General features: G+C 46.4%; 1 protein-coding gene and 1 non-coding gene across 9 annotated transcripts in view; one reads left to right on the top strand and one right to left on the bottom strand.

Annotated features, from left to right (window-relative positions):
* CDH3 (cadherin 3) overlaps positions 1-26,564 on the top strand; it is a 139,320-nt gene that overhangs the window by 51,611 nt on the left and 61,145 nt on the right. For 6 of the 8 annotated variants that reach the window (XM_070771946.1, XM_070771942.1, XM_070771943.1 and 3 more), the window contains one exon: positions 21,119-21,239. In XM_070771946.1, coding sequence (XP_070628047.1) covers positions 21,119-21,239 — 121 coding nt within the window. Of the gene's footprint in view, positions 1-20,128; positions 20,908-21,118; positions 21,240-26,564 lie in introns of those variants that run through there. The other 2 variants (XM_070771949.1, XM_070771947.1) reach the window with 2 other exon arrangements.
* Positions 15,941-16,013, bottom strand: TRNAG-UCC (transfer RNA glycine (anticodon UCC)). The gene has a single exon. It is a non-coding gene; the product is annotated as a tRNA-Gly (tRNA).

Raw genomic sequence — 26,564 nt, forward strand, 5'->3', positions numbered from 1 at the left:
GGAAATTCCTGTTCTTGACGTATCTCCCTACCAACATGAAACCAAACTTAATGGTGAAACAATAGAACTGTTCCCAAACCAGGAACAAGGCAAGGATGCTGTCATTCTTACTACTTGGTATTGTAATGGTAGCAGCTGATTTTCAACAAGGGTCCCAGCGGAGAAAGAATAATCTTTTCCACAAATGGTACTGGGACAACAGGATATCTAAAAGAATGAAGCTGGACTCTTATCTCACACCATCCTCAAAAGCAAAATTAAACTGAATTGAAAGCCTAAATGTAAGAGCTAAAGCTATAAAACTCTTAGAAGACATAGGTGTAAATCTTCATAATCTTGGATTAGGCAACAATTTTTTAGATGCAACACCAAAAGCATGAGCAACCAAAGAAACAATAGATAAATTGGATTTCATCAAAATAAAAACTTTTGTTCTTTAAAGGACACTATTGTGAAAATGAACAGACATCCCACAGAGAAAGTATTTGAACACCAAATAATTCAAGTATTTGAATTAGGGTCTAGTATCCAGAATATTTAGAGAACTCTTACAACTCTACAATAAAAAGACAAGCACCCATTTTAATAATGGACAAAGGATTTGAATAGATCTGTCTCTAAGACATTCAAGTGGCCAACAAACACATGAAAAAATGCTTACCATCACTAGTCATTCAGTTCAGTTCAGTTCAGTCGCTCAGTCATGCCCGACTCTTTGCGACCCCATGAAACGCAGCATGCCAGGCCTCCCTGTCCATCACCAACTCCCGAAGTTCACCCAAACTCATGTCCGTCGAGTCGGTGATGCCATCCAGCCATCTCATCCTCTGGTGTCCCCTTCTCCTCTTGCCCCCAATCCCTCCCAGCATCAGAGTCTTTTCCAATGAGTCAACTCTTCGCATGAGGTGGCCAAAGTACTGGAATTTCAGCTTTAGCATCAAAGAAATCCCAGGGCTGATCTCCTTCAGAATGGACTGGTTGTATCTCCTTGCAGTCCAAGGGACTCTCCAGAGTCTTCTCCAACACCACAGTTCAAAAGCATCCATTCCTTGGCACTCAGCTTTCTTCACAGTCCAACTCTCACATCCATACATGACCACTGGAAAAACCATAGCCTTGACTAGATGAACCTTTGTTGGCAAAGTAATGTCTCTGCTTTTGAATATGCTGTTTAGGTTGGTCATAACTTTCCTTCCAAGGAGTAAGCGTCTCTTAATTTCATGGCTGCAGTCACCATCTGCAGTGATTTTGGAGCCCAAAAATATAAAGTCTGACACTGTTGCCACTGTTTCCCCATCTATTTCCCATGAGGTGTTGGGACCAGATGCCATGATCTTAGTTTTCTGAATGTTGAGCTTTAAGCCAACTTTTTCACTCTCCTCTTTCACTTTCATCAAGCAGCTTTTGAGTTCCTCTTCACTTTCTGCCATAAGGGTGATGTCATCTGCATATCTGAGGTTATTGATATTTCTCCCGGCAATCTTGATTCCAGCTTGTGCTTCTTCCAGCCCAGAGTTTCTCATGATGTACTCTGCATATAAGTTAAATACGCAGGGTGGCAATATACAGCCTTGACATGCTCCTTTTCCTATTTGGAACCAGTCTGTTGTTCCATGTCCAGTTCTAACTGTTGCTTCCTGACCTACATATAGGTTTCTCTAGAGGCAGGTCAGGTGGTCTGGTATTCCCATCTCTTGAAGAATTTTCCAGTTTATTGTGATCCACACAGTCAAAGGCTTTGGCATAGTCAATAAAGCAGAAATAGATGTTTTTCTGGAACTCTCTTGCTTTTTTGATGATCCAGCAGATGTTGGCAATTTGATCTCTGATTCCTCTGCCTTTACTAACATCAGCTTGAATATCTGGAAGTTCACGCTTCATGTATTGGTGAAGCCTGGCTTGGAGAATTTTGAGCATTACTTTACTAGCGTGTGAGATGAGTGCAATTGTGCGGTAGTTTGAGCATTCTTTGGCATTGCCTTTCTTTGGGATTGGAATGAAAACTGACCTTTTCCAGTCCTGTGGCCACTGCTGAGTTTTCCAAATTTGCTGGCAAATTGAGTGCAGCAGTTTCACAGCATCATCTTCCCAGGATTTGAAATAGCTCAACTGGAATTCCATCACCTTCACTAGCTTTGTTTGTAGTGATGCTTTCTAAGGCCCACTTGACTTCACATTCCAGGATGTCTGGCTCTAGGTGAGTGATCACACCATTGTGATTATCTTGGTCGTGAAGATCTTTTTTGTCATTCAGTTCAGTTCAGTTCAGTTCAGTCCCTCAGTCTTGTCCGACTCTATGCGACCCCATGAATCGCAGCACGCCAGGCCTCCCTGTCCATCACCAACTCCCGGAGTTCACTCAGACTCACGTCCATCGAGTCAGTGATGCCATCCAGCCATCTCATCCTCTGTCGTCCCCTTCTCCTCCTGCCCCCAATCCCTCCCAGCATCAGAGTCTTTTCCAATGAGTCAACTCTTCGCATGAGGTGGCCAAAGTACTGGAATTTCAGCTTTAGCACCATTCCTTCCAAAGAAATCCCAGGGCTGATCTCCTTCAGAATGGACTGGCTGGATCTCCTTGCAGTCCAAGGGACTCTCAAGAGTCTTCTCCAACACCACAGTTCAAAAGCATCAATTCTTCGGCTCTCAGCCGCCTTCACAGTCCAACTCTCACATCATTAGGGAACCACAAATCAAAATCACAATGAGATACCACTTCACATCCACTGCTGCTAAGTCACTTCAGTTGTGTCCGACTCTATGCGACCCCATAGACGGAAGTCCACCAGGCTCCCCCATCCCTGGGATTCTCCAGGCAAGAACACTGGAGTGGGTTGCCATTTCCTTCTCCAGTGCATAAAAGTGAAAAGTGAAAGGGAAGTCACTCAGTCATGTCTGACTCTTAGCAACCCCATGGACTACAGCTTACCAGGCTTCTCTGTCCATGGGATTTTCCAGGCAAGAATACTGGAGTGGGGTGCCATTGCCTTCTCCGTCACATCCACTAGGATGGCTGTTTTTTAAAGTGGCTAATTTTTTTTTTTAACATGGAAAATAACAAGTGTTGGCAAAGATATGGAAAAAAATGGAAACTTCATTCATTCTGGTAGAAATGTAAAATAGTCCAGCCATTGTGGACAAAGGTTTTGCAGTTCATCACAAAGTTAAACATAGAATTACCATATGACCCAGGAATTCCATTCTGAGGTATATATATCTAAGAGAACTGAAATGTACCTGTGTAAATACTTGTGTATCAATGTTCTTAGCAGTGTTATTCTTGGTAGCATAAAAATAGAAACAACAGAGATGTCCATCAACTGATGAATGGTTGAATAAAATGTAGTTAATCAACACAGTGGAATATTATTCAGCCAAAAAAAGGAATGACATCCGGATACATGCTACAGTGTGAATGACCTTTGAAACCATTATGCTCAAAGAAGCCAGACATGAAAGGTTACATATTGTATAATTCTATTTCTATGAAATGTCCAAAACAGTTAAATGCTTAGACGCTTGCCAGAGGCTGAGGAGGGAGGTATGGGGACTGACTGCAAATGAGTTAGGGATTTCTTTTTGGGTTAATAAAAATATTCTGGAATTACATAATAGTGATGGTTGCACAACATAGAAACTCTTGAATTCTGCACTTAAAAATGGTGAATATTATGGTATATGAATTATATATCAGTAAAAAATAAAAAAACAAAAAAACTCTTCGACTAGTTAAAGAATTGAAGTTGAATTATGTTGTTCCAGCACTACGTCTTCTTGGTACACAACCCAGAGATGCATACTCCCTGCACACCAGGAATACATATAAAGATGGTTGCTTTAATGGATTAAAAATGGCCACAAATTCTCTGCAGTCCCTCCTATCAAAAGGTGGGGTCTCTTTTCCCATCTTTTGAATTTGAGCTGGTCTCATGACTCACTTTAACCAACAGAATGCAACAGAAGTGATTATTGCCAGGTTCTGAGCTAGATCTCAGGGACCTTCTGCCCTTACTTTCTTGGAACATTTCTACCATCACATGACAAAGTCTGGCTGGAAGGAGAGGGCCAGACATCCTACCTGAGGCTCCAGACATGAGGGTGAGGCCATTGTGGGCCAGCCTGCCAAGCTGCCAGCTGACCACAGCCACTAAGTCAGTCCAGGTAAGACCAGAAGAACCATCTTGTCCACCCACGGAACCATGAGAAATAGCAAACTGTTACTGCTTTAGGAGACTACATTTTAGGAATGGTTGGATACCCAGCAGTGCCTAACTGATCCAATGTTGGGACCTCATTTGCACGATCAAAAACTAGGAATCGACACAGATACAGGTTGGATGGTGTAGTGGGTAAGAGTCAACTTCAACCTCAGACTTAGGCATCAGATCCCACCCTGCCACTTAGCAGCTGTGTGACAAGAAATTTATTTGACTTCTCCCTCTGTCTTCCTAGGTCTCAAAAGAATTCAAGGGGTTAATATACTTGGAATAGTTTGTGGTAGAGAGGAATGCTATTAAGTGTTGGCCTGTGTTATGCTTACCAGCAACATAAGGGTTATATACATGCTGAAGGCAACAACAGTAAATTTCATGTGTATCAACTTGGATATACCTTGGCCACCTGATGCGAAGAGCCAACTCACTAGAAAAGACCCTGTGCTGGAAAAGATTGAGAGCAGGAGGAGAAGGGGATGACAGAGGATGAGATGGTTGGATGGTATCACTGATTCAAGGGACATGAGTTTGAGCAAGCTCTGGGAGACGGTGAAGGACAGGGAAGCCTGGCGTGCTGCAGTCCATGGGGGTCGCAAAGAGTCAGGCACGGCTGAGTGACTGAACAATAACAACTTGGATAATACTCAAAAAGATATGATCATCTGGAAAAAGCAAGTTATAGGACTATGACATTTATATAAAAGTATTTTTTTTTAATTTTATTTTATTTAACTTTACAATATTGTATTGGTTTTGCCATATATCAAAATGAATCTGCCACAGGTATACATGTGTTCCCCATCCTGAACCCTCCTCCCTCCTCCCTCCCCATACCATCCCTCTGGGTCGTCCCAGTGCACCAGCCCCAAGCATCCAGTATCGTGCATCGAACCTGGACTGGAGACTCGTTTAATATATGATATTATACATATTTCAATGCCATTCTCCCAAATCATCCCACCCTCTCCCTCTCCCAAAGAGTCCAAAAGACTGTTCTATACATCAGTGTCTCTTTTGCTGTCTCATATACAGGGTTATTGTTACCATCTTTCTAAATTCCATATATATGTGTTAGTATACTGTATTGGTGTTTTTCTTTCTGGCTTACTTCACTCTGTATAATAGGCTCCAGTTTTGCAGAGGAAGGCACCTCAGAGTTTTGGCCTCTTTGAAGGCGGAGATGGGAATGCCTAAGTAGGAATCAAGAAGGATCTTGGTTTTAATCACAATGTTCTTCTTATTATGCTAAAAGGATACTAGTATCTTTTTTTTTTTAAGTTATACATAGGAAAAACACTAGAAGCAAAGAAGTTAAAATGGCAACATGGGTTAATTTGGTTTGGTAACTGTTTTCCTCTTCCTCTTTCTTTACTACCGGACTCCCTGCCCCAGTTCCTATATTAATTTAATCACAGTGGTTCTGAATGCTTCCTTTCCTGCAGCATCTGCTAAGGGATGTAGCCTTCCTGGGCCAGTCCTGACACCTGCCTTGCCACAAGCAGGCTTAGCTGGGTGTGGATAGCACCTGGCACTGCTATCCAGGGCCCCCCAGCTGGGGCCCACCCAGGCCCGCAGATGGCTGTCTTCTTGCCAAAGCTTCAGATCTCAGGCTTTGATCCCTAACATGCTTGAAGAACAATTCTTAGTTTCACTCCTCTGAATTTAAGGGGGTTCCCCTTCCTCCAACTCCCCCAGCAAGGGGCCTAGCACCCTCCTGCAAGCAGCTGAGGATAAGCCATGGAGAGAGGTGTTTGGACAGGAGGTGTCTGGGGAAGGGGGGAGCACAAGAGGCATATGCCAGAGGCCGTTTCCTTCTGCGGCAGATGCTGAATGGAGGACTTATCAGGCTCTTTAAATTTTTAAAGACTTACTTGTCTTGCTGTCACTATTTTATTGAGGAGAGCAGACAAATCGGCTTTGGTGTTCTCAGCTATTGTGTATGAGGGTGTGAAAGCAAAAACACAGGTTAGTGGGGGACCAGGTGGAAATGGGGAAGCAGGAGAAATCATCTGCGTCTCAAACAGAATTGTTCTTTCTGTTTGGACACTTCTGTCTTCTCAGGCTGGGTTTTATATCCAGAGGGAGAAATGATGTTGCTCTGATAGATTTTGACTGATAGGTTCTGGATTAGACCCTCTAGAAAATTAGAGTTCAGATTCTACATTAGACCCTCTTGAAAATTGGAGTTCAGATTCTGAATTAGACCCTCTGGAAAATCAGAGTTCAGATAAGACTGGTTTTTAAATCACAAATAATACATATTCTTTATAGAATACTTGCAGCATTCCCTCATAGTTCAGTTGGTAAAGAATCTGCCTCCGATGCAGGAGACCCTGGTTCAATTCCTGGGTCGGGAAGATCCACTAGGGAAGGGATAAGCTACCCACTCCAGTACTCTTGGACTTCCCTTGTGGCTCAGCTGGTAAAGAATCCACCTGCAATGTGGGAGACCTGGGTTCTATCCCTGGGTTGGGAAGATCCCCTGGAGAAGGGAAAGGCTACCCACTCCAGTATTCTGACCTGAAGAATTCCATGGACTGTGTAGTCCACGGGGTCACAAAGAATTGGACGTGAGTAAGCAGCTTTCACTATAGAATGCTTACAGAAAAAAAAATATATAGATAAATAAGCTAAAAAGAGACAGACTGCCTCCTATGTCCTAGCACTGTACTAGGCACCAGGTGTACCAGGAGGAACAACTGGCAATGCCGCGAGGACACAGCCTTTTTCTATTATGCTTTAAGCCTGGCCCTGGCCTTGCTGGACAATTCTTTTTTTTTTTTTGCTGGACAATTCTATGTCTTGAGATGAGTGGTGATTACGTTGGTATATGCGTATGTAAAAATTCATCAAGCTCTACATTTAAGATTTGTGCACTCACCTAAGTCCAGGTTATATCTTAATTAAAAAAGGAAGTGTTCTAATAGGTGTTTCCTAGAGGTTAGGTCTGGTAGTAGGTGATTTTAAATCACACAGAGAAACAATTATTTTCCTTTCAATTCTCTTTCAGTCCTTTGAGGAGAAAGTTTCCCTTTGATGTCAATATGTCTTTAATGTCTAACACTTCATGATTTCCCTTTTCAAACAGAGCTGGTCCCAGGATCAGTCCTCAGCAAGCAATAATAACCACTTAGTTTACTGACATTGTGCTTTATTTTCATTGTACTGATTTTCACATCAGTTACCTTTTGTTTATGGCAAGAGATATTGGTTTCCCATTTGATGTACTGTAGTAATTGCTTCTTAAATAAGTGTTCAAGGTAAATTTGTTTAAATTAAAAGTGAGATGATTTTAAGAAAAATTTTAAGTATAGAGTACCCATGGTATAAGGATGGGACCAAAACAGAGGGTTCTTCAATGACTGAAGTTTGGAGAAAATGGCTCTAGTAAATTCCATTAGAAACAACAACAGGGACTCCCTGGTGGTCCAGTGGTTGAGGCTTCACCTACCAGTGTGGGGGGTGTGGGTTCAACCCTGGTGGAGGAGCTAAGATCCCACATGCCTCACATCCCCCCAAAAAAACTTAAAACAGAAGCAGTATTGTAACAAATTCTATAAAGACTTTAAAAATGGTCCACATAAAAAAATCTTAAAACAGCAACCACCCTCACTTGACTCCATGCACACCTGCAGCTATACCCCACTTCCTAACTCCTGTTAAAAGAAAATTTGAAAAGAAATGTCAAGACTGTACATGCTTTCTCACCTCTTCTGTTTAATCCAGTCTGGTTTCTGGGTTGATTCTCCAGTGAAACTCTTCTCCCAGTGACCTCAAACAGCTAAATTTAATGGACACATCTCTGACCACATCCTTCATAGCCTCTCAGCAGCCTTTGACCCAGCCTACCACTTTTTTTCTGAATCTTACTTCTGTTGATTTCAGTCTTCTGGTTTTCCTTTGATTAGTCTTAGTCCCTCCTCCTCCACTTAGCCCTCGAATGTCAGTGTGTCTCGGGGCTCATCCAATACCTTTAAGCATCATGTTTGGAGATACCCACATTTGTACTCTGACCCAGCCTAACCTCTTAGCACCACATACAAATAGCCCATGACCAAGTCGATGTCTGCACTCAGCTAGCTCATGGCTCCTCCAACTTCATGGTCCAGATGGAACTCTTGATTCCTCTAGCACCCGATTCTTCTGCAATAATTCCACTATTATCTATCTAAGCCCCAAACCTAAGAGAAGGCCTTGATTCCTCCTTTCTTCAGCCTCAGAATCAGTCTATCACCAAGTCTTGTGACTTTTACCCCACACTCTGTTGAGAATCAGACCATTTTCCTTCGTCTCCTCGGCAGTAGTCCTTGCCAGGTCTGACATCTCTCATCTGGACATAGCACCAGCCCCCTCTCTTTTCTCTTACTTCCATTCCCCCTGTCCCAATTCTCATTTTCATAGAGCAGCCAGGAGGATTGTTATAAAATATGAATCAGGCCATATCCCTCCTCTGCTTAAGATTCTTCAGTAGCGTTCTTTTTATTCTGGAGTAAAAGTCAGACTACTCGTGGCTCTAGAACCCTATATGATCTGTGACTCTCACCTGTTTCCAGCCTCATCTCCCTTTCTCTGAAGACTCACTGCTTCAGCCACACTGACTTCTGTGTTCCTGGTTTCTAGCAGTTGCCTACTTTTCCACATGCTGTTCCCTCCACCTGGAGTACTTCCTCTCAGCTTTTCTATGACTGACTCCTTCTCAGTCTTGGTCTTAGCTTCACTGCTGCTTCCTCAGAGTGTCTACCTTGACATTCTATCAAAAATGAGCTTCCCTAGTGACTATCTTATTGCTTTTTTTCTTTCTTAGCACTTTCAATAGTCTGTAATTATCTTGTTTGTTCTCTACATTTTTATTAGAGTCCATGAGAATAAAAGATTAAGTCTATTTTATTCACCATTGCATCCTCAGTGCTCAGAATAGCATCTGACACATAGTAAATATTTCTTGAATGTAACGAATGGAAAGGTAGGTGGAGACTAGACCAAACAAGCCCTTGACAGAGCAGCGTGGAGAGGCATTTTGGGATTTTAATCATAGATGCAAAGTGATCAGGCTTGGCAGTTGTAAACGATCAGTCTGACAGTAGTGGTGAAAAGAGATGGGAGGGTAACCAAGAAAAGCTACTGCAATGGTCCAGGTGAGAGAGATGACAGGGTTGAATGGAATAAGATGTATAGAGTGCTTAGCATTTAACCATAAGGAACGGGAGTGGTCAGGTTACTGTTATCAATATAGCAGATAAGTGAGGACTGCTTGAATTTAATGACAGGAAAGTTGAGTCCAATGATAGAGGGACTTGTGTATCCCTTGGAATCTTTGAATCTCTAATCACCTTTTACAGTGATAAGTAATAGAACTTCTTATCCTTATTGAGTTAATTTGACCTCTATCAGTGAATGGTAACTCATTCTGTGTTCATATTTGCATTCTTCTGCCTGTGTCCCTTCTCACCACCATCAGCTGGGAAGAAAGAATTTCATGGAGAGAGCTTCTGACACCTTTCATTTATTGTGTGACCTGGAAAGTCACCTCATCTCTCTGAACTCAGTTTCATTTTCCATAAAATGAGGACTCTGATATCTGCTTTGTCCATCGTGAAGATCAGTGAATAGCTGTACAGAAAATATTTTTTAAATGCAAAAAAATATCATTCAGTACCTGCTGTGTGACAGGCACTGTTGATGGTGCTGAGAATATGGCAGTGGCGTAGGGGGAAAAGCGACAATTCAACCCTGTGGGGCTGACGCTGTTGCAGAAGTCTGTTCAGACTCTGGACATTCGGGATTTTAATTTTTTTTTTTTTTTCGTATTTATTTGCTGCATCGGGTCTTGGTTGTAGCATGCAGGGTCTTTTGTTGCAGTGCTCAGGCTCCATAGTTGCCAGTAGTTGCAGCGCTGAGGCTCCGTAGTTGTGCTGCTTGGGCCTAGTTGCTCTGCGGCGTGTGGGATCTTAGTTCCCCAACCAGGGATTAAACCCACTTCCCCTGCATTGCGTGGCAGATTCTTAACCACTGAACCACCAGGGAAGTCCCTGAACATTTTGAATTTTGACTGTATTTTTCTAATTGGCTGATCACTTTGGGCCCCTGCTGAAAAATACAGATTCTTGGCCTGACCACAGTCAGTCAGAATGGGGAAGGTAGAATGAAGGGAGGGGTAACTATCTCCCTGAAGTGATTCAGAAAAAACTGAAAAAAAGAGATTAAGTGAATTAAACCACCTCCCTGTTTCTCTTCCCAAATACTGATTAACCTCAGCAGTCCTGCATACACATCTGTTTGTATACTGAATTTTCCAAAACATTTCTAATAAGAAGTGCCTTCAGATGGCTCCAGGGAGAGCAAGTGCAAACATCAGGACCAGCCATGTGACCTTGAAGGAGAAGGCAGTGGAAGTAGCAGAAAGCGCTGTCCTTGGCGGTGTTTTTGTCTGCCACAGAGCTTGCTGTACGACTGATCTGGATCTTAGTGTCCTCATCACCAAATGAGGTCAGGGTTTCCTGAGTACCAGTTCATGGAGGGGTGCTGGGTTAGTGTAATCAGAATCTCCTAGGGAGCTTGTTAATAAGTCTCCAGATTCCTGGGCCTCATGGGCTGATGAATCCAATTGAGTAGGGCTAGAATGGCATCTATCACCTCCTCTGTTTTTTGTTTTTTTTTTAATTTGTTTATTTATTTATTTTTGGCTGTGCTATGTCTTCATTGCTACGTAGGTTTTTCTCTAGTTGCAGTAATTGGGGGCTGCTCTAGTTGGAGTGTGTGGGCCTCTCATTGCAGAGGCTTCTCTTGTTGCAGAGCACGGACTTCAGTAGTTGCGGCTCTGGGCTCTAGAGCACAGGCTCAGAAGTTGTGGTGCACAGGCTTAGTTGGTCCATGGCATGTGGGATCTTCCCAGATCAGGGATCGAACCGTGTCTCCTGCATTGGCAAGGAGCCACCAGGGAAGCCCACCTCTTCCTGGGCAATTAGTTTTTGATACACATCCAGATTTGGTATCTCACTAGGGTAGGTCAAACTCTCTCTGCCTCAGTTTTCTCATCTGTAAAATACAATGATGCCTCAGACAATTAAATTAAATAAGTTAATTTACATCATGCATTTGGAGCAGTGTCTGTGCTCCAAGCGGTGTAAGTACTGGGTAAGTTTTAACTATTCTGTCAGTCAAGATCCAATCAGGAAGACAAACCACTGTGCATATTTAAAGCAGAGGGAACTTAATGCAGAGGTGACGGAGAGGCTGAGAAGCCAACAGGAGGCAGTGAAACAACCTAGAGATTAGGCAGCAAGAAGTCTTCGACCCCTTAGCAGGGGGAAGAGAGGGAAATGGTGGTGTTTCTGGAGCCCAGAGTCTGGCCGAACCTGGACCCACAGCAGGAACTGTAGCTGTAGCTTAGATACAGCCATGTCAAGACAGCTGAAGGAGCAGGAATACCCTGGCTTTTCCCTTTGTCCCACCCTCCAGTCCCCCTCTAGTGCCTCCTATTGGCTGAATCAGTATCTCTCACGTGAGCCTGGGAAACCCCATCTGCAGAGGTCACCCCTGCCTTTCAAGGGAAGGATGAAGCATGACTCTGAGAACAGATTGTCATTATTTTGTTGTTAATATTTTCTCTAAGGTCTTTTGGGGCCTCCTAATACTCCAATACTTTGGCCACCTGATGTAAAGAACTGACTCCTTGGAAAAGACCCTGATGCTGGGAAAGATTGAAGGCAGGAGGAGAAGGGGACGACAGAGGATGAGATGGTTGGATGGTAACCCCGACTCGATGGATTTGAGTTTGAGTAAACTCCGGGAGTTGGTGCTAGACAGGGAGGCCTGGCGTGCTGCAGTTCATGGGGTCGCAAAGAGTCAGACATGACTGAGTGACTGAACTGAACTGAATTGAACAGATCTTAAAGGCTCTAGACCTTAGCCAACCACAGGGATTCAGGGCTTCATGAGTGCTTATTGATTAATCAATTCCATGCCTTCAATGTACATGCATACATAAATGCTTGGCCTCTGATTTCTGGAAACTGACAGCTCAGGTCTTGACTCACATTCACCAGTGCCGAAGGCAGCAGAACCCTGCCAGAGATTCAGGGAAAGGGAAGGTATGTGGATCAGGTTTCTGGCTGGGCATCAGCTGCCTCAGCACCTTTAAGGATTTAGAAGTGATAAATGGGGAAGCTGGCCAGAGATATCACTAGGGAGAACAGAGGGTCCCAGAAAGCTCTGGAAGAAACACAAAGAAGTAAGACTGTGGAAGCATTTGTATGGGGCACTGGGCAGGGGAGGGAGGAGCAGGAAATAGGACCTCACCCAATTTTAAGGATACTTCCTAGAAAAGACTGCAGAACACGCTATGTCTTTGGGACATATCCCTGTAAGTGTGCTATGTGGGAGTGGAGCTCTGGGAATTTTGCTACCAAAAATGGGCAGAAAAGCTCCTTCTAAATATTTCTTGGAGGACTCAGAATTTAACCTTGGACCGGAGGCAAATATGTTTAAGAGGTTCTTAAGAGAAAAGATCGGATATCATGGGATTCTTCCTAATATACTAAAGACCTGCTCCTCAGATTCATTCTTTCAGCAAACATTGATGGATAGCAGGTTGGCAACTGATTCAGGGAATGAGTTTTAGAGTGAGACAGAACTGGATTGCACCGTGGCTTTGCCTCTGTCCTTCCCAGCTGTGTGGCCCTGGGCAAGGGATTTCACCTCAGTTCCCCCCCACCCACCGTGAAAAGGGAATATGTAATATGAAATAGTGTGTAGAGTTGGAAGGATGAGAATGAAATAATGCATGAAAATACTTAATATCTGAATCCAGAGTGTGCTCAGGAAATGATAGTAGTTCATTTTATTATGACTTGTATTATTTGTATGACACTTTGCAAAACACTTCCCCCTCTGTTAGCTCATTGGATTTCACATCAACTCTGTGAGGCAGGTCGGGGAACCTACATTGATTTTGCATCTACTCTGCATCCAGCACCCTGCCAGATGCCTAGCAGTTATTATCTTGTTGATTTCACTCAGTCAATACATATTTTAGTATCTGTTTTATGCCAGCCTGTTCTGTGTCCAGGAGGTACAGCAATGAACAAACACAAAAATCCCTGCCTCGGGAGGATACACTAAGTGAGGGGAGAGTGGCAATCAATACAGTATAATGAATACTTAACGTTTACTGTCTTCCAACTTGCTTTACAAATATTAACTCATAACCTGTGAGGAAGGTATTATTTTGCTTACCCCATTTTACAGATGAGGGTACTGAGGCACAAGGGAGTTGAGAGTCACTTGGCCAAGGTCTCACAACTCAGAAGAGCTGAATTAATGATTAAAAGCCAGACAGCATCACTCCAGAGTCCTTGCTCTTAAGCACTACTGTTACCTCTTAAAAAAATTATATATGTACTAATATATTATCACACCCTATAGATTAGGGTGTAGTAAGTGCTATGAAAAAAATAATAAAGCAGGGTAAAAAGGGAGGAGGATAATGGGAGAGGGCTCTCTATGCAGGGAGGTCAGGGAAGGCTTCTCAGAGGGTTCACATCTGAGCAGAGACCTGAAGGGATGAGGGAGAGAGGCAGGTGGCCATCTGGGGAAGGGTGATCCAGGCAGAGAGAAGCACCGTGTAAAGGCCCACGCTTGGTGTGTTCAGAGAACCACAGGGAGGCCAGCACTGGAAAAGCAGGGTGAACAAGTGGTAGAGGATGAGTTAGAACCTGAAAGACAGCTCATGCTGAGCCGCTGAAAGGATGCAGTTGCTGAGATGGAAAGATTGTGGGAGGGGCAGGTTTGCAGGGGAAGGTCAGTTCAGTTTGGGATAATTCTCACCATCACCCACCAAGTAGGAATTACTCATTCCAGAGGACTGAGAGATTAAATAGCTCATCCCAGATCACCCAGACATTTTCAGAGGCAAGATTCAAATGTATGTCTTCCAACCCTAACTTAAATGCCACAGGCAGTTGGCTGGTAGTGTGCTGTGGGGAAATCTACAGAAGTGATATTCTGAGTGTCCTGATCCCTGACCTCAGGAGCTTTCAAGGAAGGGGAAAGAGATAGTGGACAGTGAGGCAGAAAGAGAGTGTCTGAGTAAAGGAAAGGAATAATGCCAGAGATCCCACAAGGCAGTAAGTAGCATGTATTTAAATGTGAAATGCATACAAGAAACACAGGGAAAGTGTACTTCTTTATGAAAGAGCAAAATGAGTGAGAATCTCAGCCCTGTCTGGGTGGAGGGTATCAGGGACAGAGCAAATATCTGTGCCGAAGAAGGCTGTGCTCTAGCCAAGATGGGAAGCTCCTGAGGTTCAGGGTTCCACTTGGGCAAGTCTTTCTCCACAAATTGATGCTTTTTCATTGTGACAAAGGTATATCCTGGGCCAGATGTCTCCCCTGGACCTGTGTATCCCACCACAAGCCTCCTCAACATGCCGCCACTGGGCACCTCTAAACATGCCCCAATCTGATGTCCTGATCTTCCCCCAATCCCGAACTTGCTCTGCCTACAATGAGATTCCAAGAAGCCAACCCTGCAGGACTTATTAAATATGGAAGGGCTCCCAGGAGGAACTGGTGAAGGAGTGGAGGAACAGGATAAAGAGGGCAAGAAGCCAAGTAAGGGTGTGATTTCAGACCAAGCCCCTGGAGAGTAGCTTCATCCTGATCCAGCAGGGGAACGAACGCTGGATGTAAGTTACCCCTGGGAGTTTAGGGGTGGGGGCACTCGGCTTCCACACTCCAGCACCAGTTGGTTATTGGCTAAGGGCTGGGAAAGTAAACTCCTGGGCACTTCCTTGCAAGGGAAAGGGGATCCCAGTAACTAAAGGGCAAGCCTCTAGCTCTTCACATGTTCAGGCTCCTGGGAGCATCAGCACACAGAAGCCAAACAGGGGGCATTCAGAAGCCATCAAAGGGATCCCAGGGGACCTGAGAGCACCCTGACAGTGTCCACTACACATGCCTTACCCATCTCAGGAAATGGCATTGGCATCCTGCTGGTTGCTCAGGCCCCAGACCTGGGAGTCATCCTTGACCTGCTCTGTCTCACACCCCCATCCAATCCTTTAGCCAATCTCATTGGCAATACCTTCAAGATACATGCAGAGTCTGATCACTTTTTTTAAAGTAACTTTTGAAAATTGTGGTAAACTACACATAACATACAGTTCATTGGCATTAAGTACATTCACGTTTTTGGGTACCCATCACTATCATCCATCCTCAGAACTCTTTCCATCTTGCAAAGCTGAAACTCTGTACCTGTTAAGCATTTTGTTTGTCCATTCATCTGTTGTTGGACTTTTGGGTTGCTTCTGCCTCTTGACTGTTGTAAATAACGCTGCTGTGAATGTGGATGTAGAAATATCTGTTACAGTCCCTGCACTCAGTTCTTTTGGGGTTATACCTAGAAGTGGAAGGGCTTCCCTAATGACTGACTGGTAAAGAATCCACCTGCAATGCAGGAGACCCTGGTTCAATCCCAGTTGGGAAGATCTCCTGGAGCAGGGCATGGCAACCTACTCCAGTATTCTTGCCTGCAGAATTCCATAGACAGAGAGGAGCCTGGCGGGCTACAGTCCATAGGGTCGCACAGAATTGGACATGACTGAAGCGACTAAGCAGTAGCAGCTAGATATGGAATTGCTTGATCATACAGCAATTATATTTTTTAAATATCTATTTATTTGCCTGTGCCGGGTCTTTGTTGTGACATGTAACATGGGATCTAGTTCCCTGATTGGGGATCAAACCCAGGCCCCCTGAATTGGAAGTGCAGCGTCTTAGCCACTGGACCACCAGGGAAGTCCCAGTAATTCAATTTTTAATTTTTTAAGTAACTACTTTACTATTTTTCATGGTGGTTCTACCATTGTACATTCCTACGACAGTGCACAAGTGTTTCGATTTCTTCACTTCTTCACCAGTACTTTTTATTTTCTGTTTTTTTCTTTTTTTTAAAGACAGTAAACAACAAAATTCTGTAAAGCAATTATCCTTCAATTAAAAATTAATTAATTTTTAAAAATCTGATAATTTTTTTACCCTTTCCACAAGGAGCACCCTGAACCAAGCCATTTCAGTTTTTGCCTGACTGACTGCAGTGGAATCCCATCTGACCTCACTGCTTCTGCCCTCATGTCCTATAGTCTTTTCACCTCTCTTCTGCTCACACCCTCCTGGGCCTTCCTCCTTTCCTTCTCAGAGAAAAGCTAAAATTCTTACAATAGCCTAGGAGGCTCTATAAGATTTGCTCCTCACCCTCCCAAATCTGACTCATTTCCTACTAGCTCACTCCACTCCAGCCACACTGGTTTGTTTTTTTTGTTTTGTTTTGTTTTTTTACCCTGTCCGAAGTAATCTCCTGCCTCAGGTCCAGGTCCTTTCACCTTATTTTCTCTGCTTGGAAATACTACTAAGCAATACCTGGGCACTTGCTCTGTGCCAAGTGCTGAATTTAGTGTTTTTAAAATATTAATTAATTCTCATCTGTATGTATTCCCTCGTTCAATCCTCGTGCTTCAGCTATCCTGGTGTAATTTGCTCCCCGCTGCCTTAAGGTCTGTATTCCTCAAGGAGGACTCTGGGCTTTTTCCCCATTGCTTATCAGCCCCTCCTCCATTTTCTGCCTTTCTCTTGCTTTCTTGCCCTCAGGCTTCTGCGTGGGTTTGGTCCTTGGGAGGCAATGCCAGAAGATGAAAGGTGAAAGGAGAGAGATGTTGGGTTGTTTCCCCCCACCACACACACATCCTCCCTGCTCTGCTCTGAGCAAGTGTCCTGTCCCTCCCAGACCGCAGCTCCACTTGAGGGGGTGGTCCTCCGCACTCCAGCTCCCCCAGCCCCAACCCCTGACTCCCAGTGACAGCATTTCCTCCCTTTGCCATCCAGCCCTCCAAGTTGTAGCTGCCTTTCTGCTGCTACTATCTCCGGACCTTCAACACCCCTGAACCCTGCCCGTTCCTCAAGTCCCTTCACTAAGACTTCAATCAACATGTGGCTGGATTCTGTCTCCTGCTAGATCCTGACCTAAAACCACCTTCCGTATCACATTATTCATAGTTTTCAACTCTGCCTTCTGTCCCGTGAATTGGCACTTCCCATTCTGGACTGGAAGAAACACAAGCTGGAATCAAGATTGCCAGGAGAAATAGCAATAACCTCAGATATGCAGATGACACCACCCTTATGGCAGAAAGTGAGGAGGAACTAAAAAGCCTCTTGATGAAGGTGAAAGTGGAGAGTGAAAAAGTTGGCTTAAAACTCAACATTCAGAAAACGAAGATAATGGCATCCAGTCCCATCACTTCATGGGAAATAGATGGGGAAACAGTGGAAACAGTGTCAGACTTTATTTTGGGGGGCTCCAAAATCACTGCAGTTGGTGACTGCAGCCATGAAATTAAAAGACGCTTACTCCTTGGAAGGAAAGTTATGACCAACCTAGATAGCATATTCAAAAGCAGAGACATTACTTTGCCAACAAAGGTTCATCTAGTCAAGGCTATGGTTTTTCCTGTGGTCATGTATGGATGTGAGAGTTGGACTGTGAAGAAGGCTGAGCGCCAAAGAATTGATGCTTTTGAACTGTGGTGTTGGAGAAGACTCTTGAGAGTCCCTTGGACTGCAAGGAGATCCAGCCAGTCCATTCTGAAGGAGATCAGCCCTGGGATTTCTTTGGAAGGAATGATGCTAAAGCTGAAACTCCAGTACTTTGGCCACCTCATGCGAAGAGTTGACTCATTGGAAAAGACTCTGATGCTGGGAGGGATTGGGGGCAGGAGGAGAAGGGGGACGACAGAGGATGAGATGGCTGGATGGCATCACTGACTCAATGGACGTGAGTCTGAGTGAACTCCGGGAGTTGGTGATGGACCGGGAGGCCTGGCGTGCTGCAATTCATGGTGTCGCAAAGAGTCAGACACAACTGAGCAACTGAACTGAACTGATTCTGTTCTTTACTGCATAGCACATACCGACTAACATGCTATATATTTATTTTCCTTATAAGTATATTATTTTCCTCTCTATATATTTATACTTATTTTCCTATATAGGTATATAAATATGTATATATATATTTACTTATTTTCCTCACAATCTGGAATGGAAGCTCCAAGGTTGCGGGTGTGTTTGTTTCATTCAGTGTTGTATCTCCAGTGCTTGGCACACAGCAGGCCGTCAGCAAGTATCTCTTAATTGAATGAACGAACGGACGGCTAGGGGAGCTACAGGGAAGCCAGCAGTGTGGTCCATGGTGCAGGCAGAAGAGCTGACTCTCAGCTTCTCCGCTCCCCACCTCTCCCCCGCCCGGAATGCTGAGTGCTCTGGAAGGAGACGGAAATGAGCGCGCTCAACAGCCCTCCAGTCGGGTGTTTACTTAATTAGGGCCTGTATCCCGACGCTCGTTGGTGTTTAACTGTCCGCCTAATGGCTTCATCTGGTTCCGGGCGGGCGCGGGGATACCTGCGAGGCGAGGGTAGGCGGGGCCCCCCGGGTACAGTCTAGGGCCGGCGCCGCCTGGAAAAGCCTCTGCTCGGGTATCTAACCTCCCCTCGGGCACGGAAAGCGACCCCTACGGGAGAGAGAGGCGCGAGGCAACGGGGGCTGGTGCTCAGCAGATGGATTTGGGTTTTAACCGCGCGTGGCCCTCCCCAGCCACCAGCTGCCGGGACCACAGGCCCGATAACCGAGCGCTCCCCTGATACCAGATGCAATTGCTCGCTTTACCAGCAGTCGTGAACTTGAAGGATTACAGCGTTTCTTATTCTCTTAGTTTGGGGAACCTGAGGGTACTACAGAGAGAAACGGCTCGTGAGGCAACCAGTGAGCTGGATCCTAAAGCTATAATATCAGGCAACGTTTGGGCACTTGCTCTATGCCAAGTGCTGAGTTTAGCATTTTAAACGTGTTAATTAACTTAATCCTCTTCTATTTGCATTAATTCATTCAATCCTAGGATTTTAGAGACCAGTTAGCACAATAGCCCCACTAGAGGCATGCAAAACTGAGGCTCAGAGGTGTTATTTGACTAGCCTGAGGCCACCACGCTAATAAGTGGTGGAATCCCGGCTTAAGCGCAGGCGGTGCGCCCCCAGAGCCAAAGATCGTTTTGAAAGAGAACTCCCACCGTCACAGCGCAAACCGACCTCTTCGCTGCAGGCCTGGTGGTAAAGACAGGCAGGCTTCCAGGTTAGCCTTTGAGGGCCAAAAAAAAAAAAAAAAAAAAATCTATACTTAGAGACTGCAGTCTCTTCCTCAAACCTCTGAATGTGAAATGGGGAGAAGAGAGAAAAGGGATGAGGATTCAGCCTGAAATTCTCAAGACAGCTAAGGAAAGTGGGAAGGGCTCCGGGAACAAGAGGCTGGGACTGGCCGGGAAAGCTCAGCTCGGTGCGGAGACGGCGTGCACTGTGGAGCGACTGAGTCAGGACCGTTTCAGGGCCCATGGCCCATTTGCGTGTCGCCAGGGGAAGGGCACTTTGGGTATGCAGTCGAGAGACGAATTCCGCCCAGCTCCGCCGTCTGCTCCCGGGAAGGATGCGGAAGAGCTGTTTTGAAGGGAGGTTCACGGAAAGGCTGCTCCGCGCAGCCAGCATTTTTCACTTAGATTATACTCAGTACTGCAGACCAATAAAAACAGTCGCGATTTTAAAAATGCCTTTATTTGCGTTTTCACAAGTTGAGAAGTTGTTAATTATGTATCTGACGTGGGGGGGGGGGGGAGGTTGCCTGAGATGCTGGGATTAACAACCACCTCTCTGCCTCGCACCTTTTGGTGTCACCACGGCTTCGAACTCTGGGATCTTCTCTCCCAGCCTCCATTTGTTCGGCTGTGCCAGGGAAGTAATGAGTCTTCCGTGAGTTGTAGCAGATTTTGTAACGGTCCCTGGTGACCTCGCTGCCAGTTTTAAACCCTGGAGACCTGGGAGCAGGCTGACGTGGGAGGTTGGAAAGAGGCAGGAGGTACCACCCCCCGCGCGCCCCCGCTGTCGCCGGGTGTGGGACGGACACACCCGGCCTCCATCAAAGCTTTGGGTAACAGAGCGCCTCAGGCAAGCATGAACGCGGCGCCTCTGTTTCCAGCCGGGTTCAGATGCATCTCCACTTCTTTTTCCCACTCTAGCCGCAAGGCACAGAGACCTTTTTCTTCCCGTGCTGCGAAGGCTGAGGAGGGGGTGGGTTGGGGTTTTTTCCCCTCTCGAACTCAGAAGCTGCAAGACAGGGCCTGGGTCCCTGCCGGGAGGCATTCCAGAAAAGCCAAGAGAACGCAGGAGGGAACGGGAGAAGACTGTGTGTGTGTGTGTGTGTCTGTGTAGAGACTGTGTGTGTGTAAAGACAGTATGTGTGTGTAAAGACAGTGTGTGTGTGTGTGTGTGTGTGTGTGTGTGTGTGTGTGTGTGCGCGCGCGCGCGCGCACGAGGTGGGGGGGGTGGGGGTCTTGGATGCCTCCACCGCGCCAACCACGGCCCCACCTGCGAGAGGGCGGGATCTTTCGGCGCTGGACCAATCAGCACCTACCTGCGCTCACCTGGCCCCCTCCCTCCGGCTCCCGCGGGCCGCGGTTCTCGACGGCTCACGCTGAGCTTAGCGGAGCACTAGCCCGCTTTTGCGGCAGCTTTTCACCCCTCTTTCTCCAGCCATGGGGCTCCGTGGTGGGCCTCTCGCGTCCCTCCTCCTGCGCTTCTTTCTCCTACTCCAGGTACTCCATTGCCTTGCCCTGACCCCGGCCGGAACGCTCCTCAGAGGGCTGGCGGGAGGGGTCCGCACGCGGCGGTGGCGTCCGGGAGAGCGCGGGGCTGGGCTCCGTGGGGCCAGGGTTGTCCGGGACAGCCTGTGAGGACTCCCCGGGATGGGTTTGCAGGGCCGGGCACGCCTATGACCCAGCCTCCCTCTTTCCCTCCTTCCCTCAGGCACAGGTTTACTGGCTGCCGCGCGCGGCCTCGGAACCGTGCCGGGCAGGCTTCGGGGAAGCTGAAGTGACCTTGGAGGCGCGAGGCGCGGAGCTGGAGCCGGGCCAGGCGCTGGGAAAAGGTAAGGACCCCCCACCATTGGGCCCGCCTGTGGAACTGCGGAGCGGGGGCCGCACGTGGGGTGTCCAGGCTGCCGCGGGGAACTCCTGGCGCCGCCTCAGGTGTGGGGGAGGCGCAGACAGCATCCCGGGGACTTGAAGAGGGGTGGGCGGCCGAAGGGAAAGGCCGGAGAGCGTAGAGCCCTCTGACGTCCAGCCCCTCCTTGTCCCTCTGCGGCGGCTTACCTTGCCCCCCTCCTTCACGGTGCGGGGCGGCTGGGCTACTCTCCCCGCCCGGACATAGGAAGCTCTCCCCTGCTGGCCCCAGTGGAGGAATGCGCCGTCCACATTCCTCCCCAGCCCCCGCGCAGGTGTGGGGATGAGCCGTGCCCCGGGCAGCCCCCTTCGCCCCTCTAGGGCCCCCTTTGTGTACCGTGCTTTGTGTCTCCGACAGACAGACCCGGTCTGTTTCTCTTCTTCGCGCTCCCTCCCCTCGCCCCCCTTCTCCCCCGGCAGCTGGAATGCACTCTTAACCCTGCCCTTCCCGGAGGGCCTGCGCCCCTGCAGCCTGCCTGGAAACTGGGCCTGGCACACCTGAACTGGGGCCATTACACCCTGGGGACACCCCTGGCCCCCAGTGTCTCGGGACTGGAATGTTAGGGTACTTGAGGGAGTGGAGATCCAGAAGCCGGAAAGTCTCCATCTGTAGGCGGATGAGGAATCAAAGCTCATTTTTGATCTCACAATTACTTGCCCCCCACCACCACCTGAAGTTCAAAAACTTGAGGTGGATGGGGGGTACTCTGATGAGCAGAACCACTGTGTTATGAAACTCAGGCAACTGAGGGGCAGATGGTGGCCTCTTTCCCTCCATCCAAGACAGTGGGGGCTCCTCCAACCGCTCAAACCCAACTTCTTAAACAAGTGTATCCCAGGATCCTTGGGTGGGGTCCAGAGGATCCTTAACCTGTAAAGTTGTTTAAGAGTTTCTGTGTGGATTTTTCTGGGTAGGGGATCTACAGTTAAAAATTTCAAAGCAATTTAAAAACCCGTGCCACCTAGCATTTTTCTGATTCCCACATCAGCCTACCCTTCACCCCAGGTACGGATTCCCAGAGCTTGAATGTGGGGATGGCTAGGGGATAGAAAGGCTCTCCTTTGTCTCTTCAAAAGAGGATTGGAAAAAAAAAATTAAAAAAAAAAAAAAAAAGAGGATTGGGTGCCTACAGTCTGTGGAAGCCTTTTTTCCTTCTCCCCGCCCCCCCCCCCCCCAAATAACTCTGCAGATTGACAAAACAATTAACACCCAGGCTAGGCCAAGCTCCTTAAACTCTTGGCTGCAGGGAGCTGAGGAGAAGCATTAAGAGGCCATGCCTCATAAACTTTAAATTCTTGCACATGGGTTTATTACTGACTGGCTAACAAACTGCAGCTCAGCCAACCTGTAAAAATGTTAACTTGGGCAGGGCCCCAAATCCAATTCCGGCTCCCTGAGGAAGCTTTATTGCTAACCAGACTTCTGCCAAATCTGTACCCCCTCCCCCTCATTGTCAAGTTCTCCAGCTATACTCTGGGAGAGCAGGCTATGGCTTTGACTGTAGTCTGCACCTTATCTTTCTTACTGAAGGAAGAAATATCAGATTAACTGTCACTTCACTAAGCTTGAGATTGTTGTGGGGAAGTGGTGATCAGGTTTTCTATTTCACGGTCCGGTTGCCAAGTACTTGCTTCTCAGTGACGTCAGTCATGTTAAACCTTTTGAGAAAATTCTGCTTTCTCGGATGTCTGGTTTATGGTTGTAAAAATGGTGGGTTCAGGCCAGGAGCACACCTGGGTTATAAAATAAAAGGTGGGTTAACGTGCTTGGCTAACCTTGAGCAGAGCTCCCTGCAACGTGCCGAGTTCTTAGGGGAGTCTTCCCATGAAATGGGATGCTGCCTTCTTTTTAAGTAAAAGCAAGTTTCTGGGCCCAATTTGTCCAATAAATTGGAACTCTGAAGCAAAAAAGTCGTATTTCTTCTTTTAGTCCTCAACAGCTGATACCTTTTCTACCTCCCTTCCTCCATACCAGCTCCCTATCCTCAATATGTGGGAGCCCCAGCCTGGCTCCCGCCATGTTAAAAGAGTTGACCTGAGGGTACATACAAACTCTCAAGTTTGGCCAAGCAGACAACAGTTTCCCTATAGCCAAGGAACAATTGCCCCTGTTGTTTGCCCCCGGGTTATGAACTTCACAGGTGTCTATGAAGTTGAGCTCAAAGACATTATCTGATATAATTAATACCTTGTTTGTATGTGCACTTTCCTCTTCAAAGCATTTGCACAACTCTGAGCTTGCTTTATCCTCCTGACATTCTCTTGAAGCTGGTGAGGTACATTTAAACAACTTGAGCTCTTAATCCCAGAGCTGGGACTTCAGAAACTGTATCTCAATCTTGCTGGAGGTTTTAGAGGTGGAGAAACATAGGAACAGCTTAATGGATTCAATTCCCTAGGCTAAACTCTTGAGCTTCCTTGAGGGTCACAGATATGACTTTCACTTCTAGGTCTATGCCCAGGACCTGGTATTTATAGGTCCCAGAAGGTATTTGCAAAAGTTATGACAATCTTGTGAAGTTCTGCCCATTTTACAGATGAAACTTCAGTGGTTGTGACTTCACCAAAGTCATCTCTGCAGTGACTCAATAGGTCTTGAATGGAGGTTTCTGACTCCCAAGTTTCCTAGAATGTTTGTGTTTTTTTAAACCACTGAAAAGTGGGAGGTGGATGAAATGAAGTGCAATGTTGGAGCACCAAATCCCACCAACAGTAGCCTTCTATCTCAAGAGGACTTAATCATTTATTCCTTTTCATCATAGTTTTCCAGAGACACACCTGCAGAGGAAATCAGCTTGAATGCAGTCTCTCAAGTGTCCTAGTGATGGGGGCTTGGGTCAGATGAAGCCAGGCTTACAGAGACCAAGAGTGAGAGGTTAATCTGGAAGGAGGTAGAGCAGGAATATTCCCCTGCCCCAACCCCACATTCTGGAGTCTGCCTGCCTTCAAGTGTGGTCTAAAAGCAAAGACAAAGGTAATGTGGGAAGAAGGAGGTTGTGTGGTATTGGTGTAGTGATTAAAAGTGAGTGACTTCAAGTGGTCTATACATTCTTCATGGTGAATGGTTGAGAGAAGCAGCTTAATTACAGTAAAAGAAATCCAGTACTTCATTATGGCCCCTGCACAAGTTCAACTCACCCTTAGTCAGCATTGGGTAAGATTAAAGCTAACCCTCATTAGCTCTGGTAGAAAACTTCAAAGTTCAGTAATAAATCTGGCTGAGCAGGAGTTAACGTCAAGATGGTTTTGCTTATTTCAACTTGTATAAAAATCGCCTTTTGTTTTGGAGCTGCCATTATGGGCTAGGCCCTCTATTTACATGTTATTTTTTCAGTAAACATGTATTTAACAGCTGCATGTATCAGGCAGTACTCTTGAACTATGGCTAAAAAAATGAACAAAACTAAGACTCTGCCGTGGAGGAGCTAACTGTCTAAGATTAGTTATTTTTTATGCTTATAAGTGCCTTACCATAAAGGTGGTGATATCTCCCCCTCATCTGTAAAATGAGGGTAAGAAACTTGGCAAGAGGTCTCCAGGGAAGTCAGCAGTAAGGCCAGGGTTTACACCCAAGGGGATTCCATGGTGTCCAATAAATCTGCCTCTGTGGAATGAATAGTTGGGAACTGGGGCTTCTAGCCTACCTGGCTTGCCTTCCTAGCTCAGCAGCCAAGTAGGGTTGGTTGCAGAGCCTGACGTTCATCACCGTTAGCTGGTGCCTGGGGAGCAGGTCTCAAACCTTTAGTCTCCCTTCCCACCTCTTCACACACTCTGTTCCTAGGTTACCCGTGCAGGGTGCCCTCACCTCCCTGCTGTGTGAGGAAGGCATGGCCTACCACAAGCTTGAATTTCTAGGAAACGATAGCTCTGCAGAGTGTTTGGAGGATGATGGAGGAGGAGAGAGAGAAGGTCCTCTTTCCCCAGAGCAGTGGCATCCTCCCCAAAGCAGTGGAGTCCTCTGTCCTGAGGCTGAACCATCTCCATTCAAAGAACCACTGTAACTGAACATCACACTTAAAACACCCGTGTCCCTATAGCATACACATTAAGAAACAGCATTATCAGCACCTCAGATGCCACTTCTCTCCCCATGTCTACCCTTCCCAAGAAAACCACCACTATCAGGACTTCAAATACCGTGGATTGATTCGCCTATATTTGAACTGAATATCCTCTCGGATCTGGCTTCTTTCATTGCACATTCGGGATTCTCGCATAGTTCTGGATGTGGTTGTGGTAGACTGTCTTTCCTCCATAGTATTCGTCATGGGACCATCCACACTCCTGCTGTTGATGGGCATCTTGAGAAGTTTCCATTTTTTTGGCTATTACAGCTAGTGCTGCGCGAACCCCATTGTTCAAGTGAAATTGTAGAGGCGGGTTGGTTAGGTACATAACTGGGAGTTTAATTGCTGGGTTGACTGAGGATTACCTGGGATCTCAGCACAGTGGCCGAGTACTGAGATGTCAGCTTTTCTGTGTCTTGAAGTTGCTGAGCCTCTTCTGGATTTTATCTACCATCCCCTTCTCCCAACAGTCTCCTTCCTGGACCCATCCCCTCTGGGTTCCTGCTTCCCACCTGGCCCTGTGCTAAGAGACAGCAGTTCTTTATTAAATACCTGATGACATCCTTTGTTTTGAGGGAGAAATCCTTTCCTTTATTTGTCCTTAAGCTCATGCTTGTCACACTCCCCCAAAGTAGAAGGGGAATCTGGAAAGGGCCCTGAATTTCTCAGGTGAGAACATTTTCCTGGGTGGAGATGTCTGTCCTGACTAGCGTGTGGGTGGGTGGCAGCCTTCTCATGTGGCCAAGGTGGTCGAGTCCAGCTCCTCCCTCGTCACAGAGGCAGTGAGGTATCTGAGACTCAAGGCCAAGCTGACTGGTTGTTATGCCGCCAGCAAACGCCTGAGTACCTGCTGGGTGCTCGGATTTCACAGGCAAGCAAGGCCCGTAGCTCCTTCACCTCAGTGAGCTCCCTAACTACAGGAGGAAGCAGATCAGTCACCAGGCAATTTTAATAGTGAATCCTTCATTCAGCAAATACCTATTGAGCACCTACCAAGTGTGAAGCTCTAGTCTAGGTGCCGGGTATGCCTTAGTGGCTTTGCAGGCCCTTCCACCTACTAGTTGGGGGAGATGGACAAAATAAGTTTTATATATATATATATCAAGGGAGAAAATCAAGGGAGAAAAATATAAAGTCACATACGAAAGGCTGCTGATGTGCTCCTGGAGGTGGAGGGCACCTGGA

The sequence above is a fragment of the Bos indicus genome, chromosome 18, assembly GCF_029378745.1.
Source record: "Bos indicus isolate NIAB-ARS_2022 breed Sahiwal x Tharparkar chromosome 18, NIAB-ARS_B.indTharparkar_mat_pri_1.0, whole genome shotgun sequence".
Lineage (NCBI taxonomy): Eukaryota > Metazoa > Chordata > Mammalia > Artiodactyla > Bovidae > Bos > Bos indicus.